General features: G+C 41.9%; 1 protein-coding gene across 1 annotated transcript in view; it reads left to right on the top strand.

Annotated features, from left to right (window-relative positions):
* The first annotated feature begins 442 nt into the window (after positions 1–442).
* The window catches only part of LOC110487763 (ras/Rap GTPase-activating protein SynGAP-like), a 33,166-nt gene continuing 17,326 nt past the window's right edge, over positions 443–16,282 (top strand). Inside the window, exon 1 of the mRNA XM_021559674.2 lies at positions 443–869. Coding sequence (XP_021415349.1) covers positions 848–869 — 22 coding nt within the window. The 5' untranslated portion in view covers positions 443–847. The remainder of the gene's footprint in view (positions 870–16,282) is intronic.

Genomic DNA, 16,282 nt, shown 5'->3' with positions numbered 1-16,282 from the left:
ATAGCTTTATCAATAATTTTGCCCATAATCTTTGTATTGGAACAAAAAAGTTCAGGAATAAAGATGAAACCATTTTGCTCTGAATTTAGTGCCTACGGCCAAATGCGTGGTTCGTTTTGACATTTGAGATGAGTTGGTGGAAGTCCTTCTCGAAAACCATTCAATTAGCCTACCCCTTGAAAATATTTCCATTGACCATGTCACCAGACGTAGGCCTACAGCCTAAAATAAGTTTCAGACTTCCCAATAGTCTAGTTTATAGCCTACCACCAAAACGAGAGAATTATAGCGAACTGTATTGTAGGATACCGCGTTATTGGCAGCAGCACCAATCGGTGTAGTGTGTTTGTGTGTGTGGCTGTGCGTGCGGTGGCGTGCGCGTTTGATAGCGGTAGAAGGGGCCGTAGTCAATAAGGCGATTTTAGCCATCATTGCTTCTTGAACTTCAAGGAGCAAACATGGAACATACAATGCTTAGATAGGCTATAGATATAATGGAAAGCGCACACACGCGCGCACTCACTCATCCGCCCCCTTTCTCTCTCTCTCTCTCTCTCTCTCTCTCTCTCTCTCTCTCTCTCTCTCTCTCTCGTGTTTTCCCCCCACACCTCAATAACGGTGCGTGAGATATATTTGTGCATATATTTTTTATTCACGGGGATACATTTTCAATGGCTTTTGGCGGTCGTGGATTATAATTTATATTTCTGAACAGCAGTGGAATATTGGCTAACATCGACTCCAATTGTGAATAGCGTATTCCTTATTTTCTGACTGGTGTGTGGTATTTTTGTTGCATGCCGAGAGACTGTCAAGACTCGAAGACCACGTTCAATGCCGTTGGAACATGTCCTATGTCCCCTTTCAAGGTAAGATAACAATATTCCACTATTGCATCTCCCTCCCTCTCATCTCTCTCTCTCTCTCTCTCTCTCTCTCTCCATCATACAATACAGAATTTAGCAAAGGGGTGCGTTAACGCGGCGTAGTGGAAACACAGGCAGGTACAGCAAGAGGTAGTGTCTTCGAGGTAGCTACCTACCTGGTTTTATCACTGTGTGCCAGTCAATATGTCACTTTGCCTGTGCACGCTGAGTAGGATAGTCCATCGTGTTGCAATGTGCTGAGGTGTGCATGCCTGCTGGTATCACATTCTTGCAAGTCCATTTCCCTGTGTCCATAGATCATGGTCATGTATCTCCATGACACTGTAACTTTGCCCCTCTAGTATTGAGTCATATATATTCAATGTGTGCAGTAAGGAGCCTGAAGGGGTACTTATTTTCTTGTTTTGGAGACTCAATATTTAATGAGTTTGTAGTGGAGGAATATGGTCCATGAAAGTGTATGTTCCAGTCAGTTCCCTTGGAATTGTGACACCGCAACCATGACTAATGCTGTGTGAACGTGAGCTTTCAAACGCTTTGTTTGGGGTACTATATCTTGTTGATTGAGCGATTGACCTTATGTGTAAAATGTTATGGTTACTTGAAAGTTGGGTGGGACTTTGAGAGATCCAAGGGTTGTATGGTACACTGAGTCCAGTCCCTATTACCAAAGTAGCTCTGTACAGAAACTGAACTTCTTGTGTGAGGAGAATGTATGTGTGTGTGACAGAGAGCGAGAGAGGGGAAGGAGAGAGAGTGAGAGAAAGAGGTAAAGGGAGAGAGAGGGGGGGGGGGGGGGGGGGGGGGGGGGGGTGAAGGAGAGAGAGAGACTTGAGGCTGCTGAGGTGTGATGTCTTGTAACACCGGGTACAGTAAGCACACTGCTGTACTGCTGTGCTGGTGGTGCATTGACAAAGTTCAAACCCAACTCATGTTCAGCAGCCTATACATGAATATCTTAAAGTTATCAGTCATTCAAAGAGAATGGCCAGTTCAAACTCTGTAGAATGATGCTTTTGGTCATCATCTAACACATCACAAGCGGAAATAGCCCAACAGCCTCTTGTGTGAGCACAGCAATAGAAGTTGGTTGCATAATATTGGTGAGATGTTACGCTACTGTACGCGAGCCCACTCTTGAGAGATCACTGCCAGAAAAATGTGTGCACAGTAGTATTATACCTTCAAAACCCGTGTCAATAGGAATGTACAGGCTATACTCTTTCCACTACAATAGATGGCACCATGAACCTTTTACATGTAACAGGCTTTCTGGGTAGAGGAGTCTGTGTTTGAATCTCAAGGTAACGTTATCAAAATGAAATCAGGTGATCAGTCACATCTTTTTTTAAACTTATGGCTGATTGAACAGTCGTTCCCTATAAGAACACTTGTTTTATCTCTCCTTGACGAACACCATGCCGAAATGCATCAGTTATAAAGTTGTTAGACTGAAAATGCCATAGAAATCATATAGTATTTTGTGAGCCGACCCAGTCATGTCGATTTTACAGTAGTTTGATACAGCAGCTCCTGTCAAGCATGGGCATTTATTTTAAAGAGACAGTGCACCGCCAATGCGCTGACTGCAGCACTCCTCTCGTGTGACATAAGGGGCTGTCTGTCTTACACCCTCCGCCAATCGAGCTGTGCCAGGAACCATCATCTGTTAGGCTATTACTGTACTGTATGCTCGAGATCTACCGTGTTCAATGATCTGTCAGGGGAAAAGCTCATTCATTTTCCAATGGGTGTTGAGTACATTGGAGTTCTGTTTACAGCGGATTGAAGTGTTATATAGAATTCATTCTAAAATGAGTAAATGATGCCACTCACCAGATACCATCTCGTCTGATGTCAATTCATTCTAGTGATTCTGGCATTTTGTGAGTTAAAGTGCCCGCTGTCCAAGTTTCGTGAAGTTGGGAATTCAAACGCCAACTTCCCTCGAGACGTGAAAAGTCAACATTCAAGAGCGTCAAGCGTGACTACGCCTCAGCCTTTTCCAGAGATGCTAACAGCTAGCGTATACATGCAAGCAAAGACAGTGTTGTTCGGTATCCTCAAGGAAATATAATATCGTATTCCTAATTTTGGCCCACAGACGTAAAGTCAAAGTTCAACTGCCCCTCATTTGCTTGTATCTGCATACTGTTTAGCGTATTCATGGCACAGTGCAGCGAACGTATGAATAAGCACAGGAGGTGGCGTAGAGCAGTTTGATGGCAAGATTGTTTACACATATTAACATTTACTGGCAGATGCTTAAAGGTCTTTGGTTTTGCACTAGGTCAACCAACGACTTGACTTTATCATAAAAAGTGTTCATAATACATAAAAAGTGTTCATAACACACCAAGGACCATGATGCTATACGGCACAGCGAGATCGGGCCCAGATTGAAACACGTTCCAGGCCATAAAGTATTGTGCCTTGTGTTACATAGCCATGCTTAAGTGAACGTGTCCACTGCAGCATGTGTCATTCTACCAAAGCACAGTATAAAATATACACGGTTTATTACAGGGTATCACAGTGCTCCAATGTCCTTGATGGTTTCTGAGTGTGACGTGATAAAGTGTCCTCTGGGTAGTGTCAGCAAAAATGTTATTTTGAGGGCTGCCCCCCATAAGCCATGTTGTCTGGGGGGAAGGACATGTTTGTTGTGGTTGAAAGACCTTACAATGATATTGTAATAATGCTAATAGCAGTAGTCCAAAAATGAAATCAGACAAACTGAATGTTTTTTGCTACTGTAGTTTGCTTGAGTACTGGGCGAGCTAATTAATTATAATAATTCACATTTCCTGGCACAAATTAAGATCCTACATCTGTGGTCTATGGATATAGGGCCATGTCCGGGAACTCTCTCACCCGTGAACAGTTCTAGTACAGTGAGTTCAGGCATGCCGCTAAGCCTCAGTCCACGGCTCCACTCCCTCACTATCTCTCTGTTCCCCAGCAGTACAAATTGAACCTGGTGGTGAAAAGGCCCAGACATACCCCATCCGCTAAGAGCCTTACTGCTGATTCTGAGGAAATCTACATAAGGATCCCATCAGAAATGAGTAGCTAGGAGAAATGGTTGCTTAGTGCAGACCACACTATGGGAGGGGGGCCCACTTATTCAATTCCACCGCAAAGCCTGGAGCCCAATGACTCGATGAGTTTGTGTTTAAAGGATGCTCGTCTTTTGATTGATCCTGTCAGGATTCACTCATGGCAAAAGGTCAGGATGAGCTATCTCCTCTCCTATGCCAATCAGAGGGCTGCCAATCCGGGATAATGGTTGGCTCACAGGCCTTCCAGACATTATGTCATTGGATCCCACAGATTCTCATGATGCACAGACAGGTTGTGCCTTCAGACCTGGAGATATTCAACAACTTACTGTACATATGTCACTATATTAGTAATATAAAAAATGATATTAGTCATGGAGTCAAAATGGAGCAGTTATTGGATGTTTTTAGGAAAGGTCGACCGATTATGATTTTTCAACGCCGATACTGATACCGATACCGATTATTGGAGGACCAAACAAGCCGATACAGATTAATCGGCCGATTTGTATTTATTTATTTGTAATAATGACAATTACAACACTATTGAATGAACACTTATTTTAACTTAATACAATACATCAATAAAAAAACATTTAGCTTCAAATAAATAATGAAACATGTTCAATTTGGTTTAAATAATGCCAAAACAAAGTGTTGGAGAAGTAAAAGTGCAATATGTGCCATGTAAAAAATCTAACGTTTGAGTTCCTTGCTCAGAACATGAGATCATATGAAAGTTGGTGGTTCCTTTTAACATGAGACTTCAATATTCCAAGGTAAGAGGTTTTAGGTTGTAGTTACTATAGTATTTATAGGACTATTTCTCTCTATACCGTTTGTATTTCATATACCTTGGATGTTCTTATAGGCATTATGTGCAACAGTATAGCTTCCGTCCCTCTCCTCGCCCCTACCTGGGCTCGAACCAGGAACACATCAACAACAGCCACACTCGAAGCAGCATTACCCATCGCTCAACAAAAGCCGCGGCCCTTGCAGAGCAAGGGGAATAACTACTCCAAGTCTCAGAGCGAGTGATGTTTGAAACGCTATTAGCGCACACCCAGCTAACTAACTTCCGGCAGCGACAGAGATGGCCGCCTCGCTTCGCGTTCCTAGGAAACTATGCAGTATTTTGTTTTTTTAACGTGTTATTTCTTACATTGGTACCCCAGGCACCCCCCTATCCACATCGACAGGACAGTAGTGGAGAGGGTAGTAAGTTTTAAGTTCCTCGGCGTACACAACACGGACAAACTGAATTGGTCCACCCACACAGACAGCGTTGTGAAGAAGACGCAGCAGCGCCTCTTCAACCTCCGGAGGCTGAAGAAATTCGGCTTGTCACCAAAAGCACTCACAAACTTCTACAGATGCACAATCGAGAGCATCCTGTCAGGCTGTTACGGCAACTGCTCCACCCACAACCGTAAGGCTCTCCAGAGGGTAGTGAGGTCTGCAGAACGCATCACCGGGGGCAAACTACCTGCCCTCCAGGACACCTACACCACCCGATGTCACAGGAAGGCCATAAAAATCATCAAGGACAACAACCACCCGAGCCACTGCCTGTTCACCCTGCTATCATCCAGAAGTCGAGGTCAGTACAGGTGCATCAAAGCAGGGACCGAGAGACTGAAAAACAGCTTCTATCTCAAGGCCATCAGACTGTTAAACAGCCACCACTAACATTGAGTGGCTGCTGCCAACATACTGACTCAACTCCAGCCACTTCAATAATGGAAATTGATGTAAAAATGTATCATTAGCTACTTTAAACAATGCCACTTAATATAATGTTTACATACCCTACATTACTCATCTCATATGTATATGTATATACTGTACTCTATATCATCTACTGCATCTTTATGTAATACATGTATCACTAGCCACTTTAAACTATGCCACTTTGTTTACATACCCTACATTACTCATCTCATATGTATATACTGTACTCGATACCATCTACTGCATCTTGCCTATGCCGTTCTGTACCATCACTCATTCATATATCTTTATGTACATATTCTTTATCCCTTTACACTTGTGTGTATAAGGTAGTAGTTGTGGAATTGTTAGGTTAGATTACTTGTTGGTTATTACTGCATTGTCGGAACTAGAAGCACAAGCATTTCGCTACACTTGCATTAACATCTGCTAACCATGTGTATGTGACAAATACAATTTGATTTGATTTGATTTGATTTCACATTGGTTACACCAGCCATTAGGCTGATAGGCTTGAAGTCATAAACAGCGCTGTGCTTGCGAAGAGCTGCTGGCAAAAGGCACAAAAGTGCTGTTTGAATGAATGCTTACGAGCCTGCTGCTGCCTACCATCGCTCAGTCAGACTGCTCTATCAAATCATAGACTTAATTATAACATAATAACACACAGAAATACGAGCCTTTGTCGAATCCGGAAACTATCATTTAAAAAACAAAACGTTTATTATTTCAGTGAAATACAGAACCGTTTGGTATTTTATCTAACGGGTGGCATCCCTAAGTCTAAATATTCTTGTTACATTGCACAACCTTGTTATGTCATAATTACGTAACATTCTGGCAAATTAGTTTGCAATGAGACAGGCTGCCCAAACTGTGGCATATACCCTTGACTCTGCGTGCAATGAACGCAAGAGAAATTACACAATTTCACCTGGTCAATATTGCCTGCTAACTTCGATTTCTTTTAGCTTAATATGCAGGTTTAAAAATATATACTTCTGTGTATTTTTTAAAAGAAAGGCATTGGTGTTTATGGTTAGGTACAGTCGTCCAACGATTGTGTTTTTTTTTCTCGCAAATGTGCTTTTGTTAAATCATTCCCCAGCGTTGCATCGATTATATGCAATGCAAGACACGCTAGATAAACGAGTAATATCATCAACCATAATAAAATACCGAACGGTTCTGTATAACTACATGATTGATTGTTTTTTATAAGATAAGTTTAATGCAAGCTAGCAACTTACCTTGGCTTCTACTGCATTCGCGTAACAGGCAGGCTCCTCGTGGAGTGCAATGAGAGGCAGGTGGTTAGAGCGTTGGACTAGATCGTTGGACTAGTTAACTGTAAGGTTGCAAGATTGAATCCCCCGAGTTAACAAGGTGAAAATCCATTGTTCTGCCCCTGAACAAGGCAGTTAACCCACCGTTCCTAGGCCGTCATTGAAAATAAGAATGTGTTCTTAACTGACTTGCCTAGTTAAATAAAGGTATAAAAAAAATAATTTTAATTGGCAAAATCGGCGCCCAAAAATACCGATTTCCGATTCTCATGAAAACTTGAAATCGGCCCTAATTAATCGGCCATTCCGATTAATCGGTTGACCTATAGTTTGTAGGGATGATTGAATGGAATAAAAAGCTGATACCTAAACACAGTAGGTTTCACTTGCTTATGTATCATTAAAAAATAACATTTAGTAAAGATGTGATGTTAGTTTGTAATGTACAGGTAGGATCTTAATTTGATCAGCCTGTTGCAGGAGTGTATTTGAGGTTTAAAAAGACATTTGTAATTTCCACTTAGAAATCTCAGACTTGATTTTCCCTTACGAAAAATGCATCAACCCCTACAAAAATGTCCATTAATTATAATCCACATAACAATTCAAATTTCCAGCTGCTGCAAGATTATTTTCCTGCTGTAGCAAACTGGCTCAAATTAAGATCCTACATCTGTAAAATGAAACATTACTTTTGTGTTTTTGGTTTATACACATACTCTACATTAATATTATTTATATGCAATTAAATTATTTTCACAGTATAGGGCTTTTTCAAACAACCCTTTCTGACCCTTTTCCGTCAAAATATCTGAAATAAATGTCCTAACATAGCTTTCGGGCGAGTCTGAATTCCACACCGTGTCATTTGCGATGCTGATAGTCCAGCCTGTGATAAGTGCCCCCTAAAATAATAGATTATTAAAACACTACTGTGGTGCCTCAAGCAGGATTACAAATTGGAGAGTTGGGCTCACAAAGATAATGTTCACTGAAGCCTTGTACGTACCTGGGACCCAGAGTTACAATGAGAACCAAGAGATATTGCACTGTAGGGTAGATAATCAGTCACCTGTTGAGATGTTCAGTCCCAGACATTTTAAGTCTATTTTCAGTGTTATGTGTACATTTCACACTTTTTGGGGGGTTACACTTGATGTAGGATGTCATAATGTATATATTGCATACATATTATACACAGTTGTAAGAATGACGTGGTGGTCAAATCAGGCCATGACAGTAGCAGATCACCTCACATTACTCATTATTATACTATAGAACCTGACATTTGAACGTTAGTTTGTTTTCTGATATGGCGTAAGTTTTAGGAGAGTTACAGTAGCCAGTCATGACGCCATAATGTGCTGACAGGACTTCACAGCCATCTTATTACAGTGTTATAAAGGCAGACGGCTAATTCAAATGTGCTCTCAAACCGTCAATACCATGCTAGCGGTGGGCTAATTCGTCCCTCCTCTCTTGTGATGCTAATAGGTGGCTGATATATGATATATTTACTGAAGGTGGTGAGAAAGGAGGTCCGAATTTTCACGGGATGTACCTCTCATTCACTTCAGATGCACAGATACTGCAAAGAAGAATGGTGCATTTTAATTAGCTATAATCAAATACACTGATATGCTGATACTCAACAACAAGGCCATTGGACCCTGACATTTCAGAGTAGTCTATTACCATTTTAAAGTGTTTCACTATTACACATTTAGGGTAGTGTCTACTTCAGAAAAATATTTGTCATTTTACAAGGCTCACAAGAATGTGTGTGTGTGTGTGTGCCGTGCATGTGCCGTGCATGCATTTGTGTGTGTGTGTGTGTGTGTTGGTGTGTGTGTGTGTGTGTGTGTGTGTGTGTGTGTGTGTGTGTGTGTGTGTGTGTGTGAGAGTGTGCTTGTGTACAGATGTAGGATATTAATTTGATCACCCTGTTGCAGGAGCACTTGTAGTGTATTTGAGGTAAAAAGGCTTCTAAAGTTTGTAATTTCCACTTTGAAATTTCAAACTTGATTTTCCCTTACGGAAAATGTATCAACCCATTCAATATTGTCCATTGATTATAATCCACATTATGTCGCTGCAGGATTATTTTCCTGCTGTAGCAAACTGGCTCAAATTAAGATCCTACACATTTGTGTGTTTGTGCGTGTGTGTGTGTGAGGGAGAGAGAGAGAGAGTCTGTGTGTTTTTATTTTAGTGATTAACTTCTACTCTGAAGATCTCATAAAGGTTAGCAGGCTCACTCTGCATCCCTGGCGCTATATTTAGCACCTCATCTCCACCACATTTGAATCTTCACCACACAAAATATAAGTGCATTTCGACTGTATTTGCTGGCATTCATGCAATGTTTAAGTGATATGCCCTTTTGTTATTTCAAATAATGAATCATCTAAATTGGAGTGGATTGTTGAGAGAGACTGGAAATGCAATCCAATTTCTAGTGTTTTTTATGTAAGTTTTCTTTTCAGGAGGAAAGCTCCTGTCCTAGTGGTTTTCAGAGAGCCTATCTTGCAGTTGTTGCTCTGTTTGGCACATCAATGTGGAGTTGAGTTGTATGAGAGTGGAGATAATGGCAGAACATCCTGATCTCTTTGATCAGAGGCAGAGTCTAACTGGTAGAAATGGACTGCTAGGAGAGGAAGGTGTGAGACACCTATGAAACACTTTTAATTGTAGCTTCTCGCTTCAATGCCATGTTTGAAGACTCATTTCCTGCATGAAGATACTACATTGGATTTCACACTCACTTTAACCACAGAACTGGCTTCAAAGTGTCTCAGTTTGTTTGACCTAGCGAGTGGTGAGTGTTCATATTAGCTAGGGGTGAAAAGTTGACTGAGATTGTGTTGACCAAGCAAACGGGATGTCAGAGCTGGATAACCCCTGGTTTGAGATGAAGAACATGACACACAGGGTTATATGACTGAACAAAAATATAAACGCAATATGTAAAGTGTTGGTTCTATGTTTCATGAGCTGAAATAGACATTTTCATACGCACAAGAGCGTATGGAATTGCTCTATAATTTTGTGCACAAATTTGTTTACATCCATGTTAGTGAGCATTTCTCTTTAGCCAAGATAATCCATCCACCTGACAGGTGTGGTATATCAAGAAGCTGATTAAACAGCATGATCATTACACAGGTGCACCTTGTACTGGGGACAATAAAATGGCACTCTAAGATGTGCAGTTTTGCCACACAACACAATGCCACAGCTATCTCAAGTTTTGAGAGAGCGTGCAATTGGCATGCTGACTGCAGGAATGTCCACTAGAGCTGTTACTAGAGAATTTAATGTTAATTTCTCTACCATAAGCCGACTCCAACGTCATTTTAGAGAATTTGGCAGTACGTTTGCATGAGGCAAACGGCTGCGTGAGGCAAATGGTGGTACTGGTTTTCTTATCCATGCCCCTAAGGTATCTGTGACACGAGATGCATATCTGTATTCCCAGTTATGTGAATTCCGTAGATTAGGGACCAACACATTTTTTTTAATTGATTGTTGCATGTTGCATTTATATTTTTGTTCAGTACAGGTTCCTTTCTAGGTTAAAGTATAATGGCCTTACCATCATTCCACACTGCCATTGACTATACACAGTCGCTTTCCACTGACATCTGGGGCTGAACTTCAGAAAACCGATTCAGTCGCTGTCCACTTCAGTGGTGCTGAATGCAGAGGTAGAGTATCAGTGCTCAACAACAGCTTTGCTGTCCAAAACAAGTTTTGTTTATTTGGTTTTACAGTTGACCTTTTTCATATGAGAGAGTAAAAAAGAGAGAAAGCACACACAACTATATATTTGTGCAACTTGATCAGAGGGGAGATAGTTAAATGACACTTATTTTGTAGACCTCGGGCATACATGTGGAACAAGGGACTTTAACAACAATAAAACAATATCTTATTTACCTAATTGAAGTTGCAGTCATGGTGACCAGATACATATCTAAATGATGTTTTTGGGGGAATATACAATTGAGATCAGTTATCCAAGTCACTAAAGTTTTTTGAATGGAAAATAATGTTAGTTGTGGAATGAGACAGAGGGGGACTACTTTACTGAGCAAAAAGTTATTTATTTGGCATGCATTTGATCGCTACAGATACACAAGTTAATCTTGTCTGCTCAAGTCCCCTTTCTTGTCCTTTCAGCTCAGTGGCTTCTGTACGGCTACTGTCAACCAGACAGCAAATGTGTCACCACATGACCACCGATACCACGATGACACAGGAAGCTGTATAACTGTTTGTGTTGATTGAGTGATCTGATTGATTCAGTCAGGGGAAGGGGTTGTGTAAGGTAATTGGGGTGATGATGATGTCATTGCTCCCTCTGAATGTCGGAACATTTGATCACGCAGAGAAAGATGAGGAGAATACACAAAAATCTGACTTACATAATGGATGAAGGTATTGCAGTATTTTATAACTGAAACAGACAGTTCACACACATAGTGGTCTTGGATGCCCAAGTACAATTTTACTGTATATGTTTTAGTTCAACAAGGGATGAGATAACATGCGGTAACATGCACAGACACGTTTAAGAGGGTCTGGGACTCAGTTAGGGTTAACCTTACTATCTCATCCCTTACACTTCTCATTTAAAACCTCATTCAAAGTAATGATATTAATAAATAGAATCTGGCAGTAGGGGCTGCTCTGTTCTGGTAGCCTGCTGCTGGTAGATCCTGTTGAGATTAGGACGTTTTTTTGCCATGGGAGGCATATGTCCATCCATGTTAATGTGTTAGCGTGTGCACTGTAGAAAACCCTGAGGTGAGCTCTGTGCAGTTGCTTAATTCAGGGGGGTTCAAACTAGGGTCCGCAGAGGTGCTGCAAGGGGTCCGCAATATTTGTTAATATATATTTTGGGGAAAATACCTTGGGGGATTTCATTATGTGAAAAGTAGTAATTTTGTGAATTATTTCTAGCTGAAAACAGAATACCACTGTGTATACCAATTTTATGTTTCTGTGTCCAGTCTGAAAAAGTTAAATGACTGGAAGTCTACAGGCACAGTTAGCATGCTAGCTGTTCCTGTTCATCCGACTGTGAATATAAAAGGCTTCATTGCCAAAATCTCAAACTATCCCTTTAACATGGAGGAAATTACAGTCATTGAAGCTAATTACAGGAGTTTTTATGTATAGAAAATTCTTAGGTGGTCCGTCTAAGTGGTGGTGGGCCGTTCTTGATACACACGGGAAAACACACGGGAAAACACACGGGAAAACACACGGGAAAACACACTGGAAAACACACGGGAAAACACACGGGAAAACACACGGGAAAACACACGGGAAAACACACGGAAAAACACACGGGAAAACACACTGGAAAACACACTGGAAAACACACAGGAAAACCGGTGCACCTGGCACCTCCTACCATACCCCGTTCAAAGGAACTTAAATATTTTGTCTTGCCCATTCAACCTCTGAATGGCACACTTACACAATCCATTTCTTAATTGTCTCAAGGCTTAAAAATCTTTCTCAAAAATCATGAACTTCACTCACTACCAGAACATTTCAGCCAAAAACCTGATTGCCTCTGCCAGGAGGCTGAAACTTGGCCGCAAATTGGATTTTCCAGCAAGTGGATCTTACAGCAAGACAATAACCCCAAGCACACCACAAAATCAACAAATAAATTGTTAATTGACCACAAAATCAACATTTTGCAATGGCCATCTCAGTCTCCGGACATTACTCCCATTGAAAACCTGTGGTTTGAATTGAAGAGGGCAGTCCATTGGTGCAGACGAAGGATATCAACGATCTGGAAAGATTCTGTATGGAGGAATGGTCTAAAATTCGTCCCAATGTGTTCGCCAATCTCATAAATCATTTTTGAAAAAGGCATTGCATTGTCCTCGCCAGGTGAGGTATTGAACGGTATAGAAAACAGGGGGGTCGATAATTTGACCCATACCTTTTTGAGATTGTTTTTTATTACTTGTTAAACAAAATATATTTTTCAGAACAACAATTTATTTTATACAGTCATTTTTGTTCATCATTATCAAGGGTGTCAATCATTTCAGACACCCACTGAACATGACAGACATCTTGGTGATGAAGTGAAAGCAGAAAACCCATAACTGAATTCCATTTAGATGGTCTCTGTTGATTCCTACTCAGACATCATTGCGTTGATCTGTCAAAATCAAGGAGGCAAAACGGTGCCATGAAATACCCCAGATACCTCTGATCCAAGACACCTCTGGCTTTTTCTCAATCAGAAGGTTCTTTCATAATTCCACCCAGGGCAACACAGGGCCTCCCAGTCAGACTCCCCGCCACTCCTCTGTCTGTCAAACGAGATGAGTTAAGCTGTGTAGGAGTTTGAGAGATTGCCATTTTGGGTAATATAACAATGACACAGTTCTTAGTCTATCTCTGGATTGAGGACAGATCACTATAATTATTATTTATCTCTGAGGACCAAAGGCTTGACCTGCTTTCTCTCAGTGGAGCACCCCTCACATGGTGACATGAGACAGGATATGCAAACAGAGAGAGAGAGAGATGGGAGAACACACCATGATAGATGATAGACGTGTGCAAATAAATACAGTTACTTGTGAATGTGGATCACCGTGGTTTCACACACACACACACACACACACACACACACACACACACACACACACACACACACACACACACACACACACACACACACACACACACACACACACACACACACACACACACACGAGTCCCATTCATGTATATTTTCTCTATACTCAGCACATTGAATATCACCTTCACACAGGTTGACAGGGCAGAACAGCACATCACCATGAAGGGTTAGCAGACAAAGCAATCCTGCATCTCATTTCCTATAGATGTTGTTCAAGCCTAAGTAAAGAGAGTTTTGCAGCACAACTTGGGGGATTGCTGCGTAGCCCCGTGGAATAGTCAAGTGAAGGGAAAGGAGAGAGAGAGAGTGATACTGTACACTCTAATAAGCCAACCCAACTCTGCTACTGGCAGTGCAGTCATTCCACCCTACTGCTCTAGCATCCTGGAGGAGGGATGGGAATGGAGAGAGAGAGAGGGCAAGAGAGAGAGTTGTGTGGCAGATAGTGAGAGAGACGATGGTAACGAGAGGGAGAAAGAAGAGCGTGAGAGAAGTGAAAGGGAGACGGGTAGAGTGAGAGAAGGGGGACAGTAGGAGATGCATGTGTGAGAGAGAGAGTGAGGAAGCGAGAGAGAAATGGGCTGTGGGAGTGGGGGACTGAGAGACTGATATGTGGAAGGGAGAGGGGAGCGATAGATTGTGGGGAGATGGAGGGAGGCTGCCAGGGAGTTTGTGGGAAAGTTTAATTTAATTTTGATTCATAGTAGGATGATCAGAACATTGATTTCACCTTTAAATATTATCATTTTGATTTTATTATCGCCATATATTCAAGCAGACGGCTTGCTTATAAATATATAGATCTTGTTTCCTCATCTTATGTTGTCTTACAGTAACAGTAGTGAACGTTTTGGACTGTGGTATCTGTTGATGTATTTTACACAGCCGTGTAAGGAATAATTTAGTATTGTTCACCACCAACATATGTCTATAGTGTGTAGATAGATAGATGGACAGAAAAGATGTGCGCGTGCGCATCAGAGAGAGAGCGAGAGGGAGGGAGGGAGGAACAAGTCCGTTTTTCATGGATGGCTGGGTTGCTATGGGAACAAGATGTGGGCTCCCTTTTCCCAAAAAAAGTCTCCTCCTTCCCTTTTTCCCTCTCTCGTCACTTCATTTATCTCTCTCCTTCTTCTCAGCATCCCCAGTTCTTCACCTCTCCTCTCTTCCTATCCCCAGCTCATCCCATCACTTACCTCCTCTCCCCCTTCTTTCTATCTCTCCTATCGTCCATCCTTCCCTCCTCCCACTCATTTTCTCCCTGTCTACTCCTCTCTCCCCCTGTCCATTTTGTTCCCTGCTGTCTCCCCTCTTCTACTATTCTCCCTCTCAATCTTTCCCTCCATCTCTTCCTCACTTTCTCCTTGTCTCTGATCATCTGTCTCTTTAACACTCACTTATATTCTATTATTTTCTCGGTTGTCATGGCAATAGGCTGGGGGCGTGAGGGAGAGAGCGCGAGCGAGCAAGAGTGGGTGTTTCGGAAGTGACATCTCTTGGGCAGTAACCTTGTTTCCTGTGTGTGGAGTTGGGGGCGGATTCACACGTAAAGTGCAGCAACAGTGACGCCGTGTGGACAAATACGTGGTAGTGGAGAGCCCTGCGGTGCCAGACAAGGGCTGACTGAATGATCTGATAGGTGAGAATACACACACACACACACACACACACACACACACACACACACACACACACACCTGTGCGGTGTCAGTGTAGTGCGGACCTCTGTGTTCACCTATTCCTTGAGGCCCATTGTGACAAATCCCTGACATTTGACGTCACACATGACACTGATGGCCATGTACTAAATGTCCCGAATCAGCGTATTAAAGAACACCATTGCAGACCCGTGTATATTTTCATAAAAACATCAAATCTGGGCAATAAATTCAAAAGCATTCATAGAGTATGGAATGGTAGGATACCCCTGTTGATTACGAATGATGTGATATAGAAGCTACGTGGGCACCATGTAATGTATAAAATGTGTACATACTGTACAGTACATTGTGCTTCTTTGCCTTGAAAGTAGCCAACAAGGCCATGCTGGCGTTGGCACGTTGCCCGACCCGGTCGGCCTGAGGATATTGCATGTTTATTTTTAGCACTGTTTTAGAGCTTAGTGATGTGTATAAATGAACATTACCCCTGTTGGGCTCAGTAATGACAATGTTGAATAAAGCTGTCCAGTCATCTGATGGCTGCTCTGCTCCTTGGCAAACTGCAAAGGTAGGCAGGAAAGAATGGCATTACGTGCCCACAGAGAGAGACCTCAGCACATTCTGAGAGCTTTAATAAGAGAATGCGAAAACAGTGTTTTTTATATTTATAACACAGAACAAGCCCACTTAGATTGGACCGCACCAACCGCATGCACCATACCCTACATGTATTTTAGCTTCTACTCATTGAAATTCCCCCCAAGGTTTTTCAGATGATGAGGCATGAAGGTGGAGGTACAGATTGTAGCTGGAGCACATATTGTGGGTATGAGTCACTGATATCCCCAGTGCATCCACAACATTGTGACTTTCATTAGGTATGCTGCTGTAGGTCTATAACGTTTAGTGTCAAAGGCTTTCTCTCTCCTTGTCCAATGTGTCTCTGAAAGAGGGGAACTAGTGTCACACT

The sequence above is a fragment of the Oncorhynchus mykiss genome, chromosome 2 (genome assembly GCF_013265735.2).
Source record: "Oncorhynchus mykiss isolate Arlee chromosome 2, USDA_OmykA_1.1, whole genome shotgun sequence".
Classification (NCBI taxonomy): domain Eukaryota; kingdom Metazoa; phylum Chordata; class Actinopteri; order Salmoniformes; family Salmonidae; genus Oncorhynchus; species Oncorhynchus mykiss.
The sequence above is the reverse complement of the archived record's forward strand: the minus strand, read 5'-3'. Positions and strand labels throughout refer to the sequence as shown.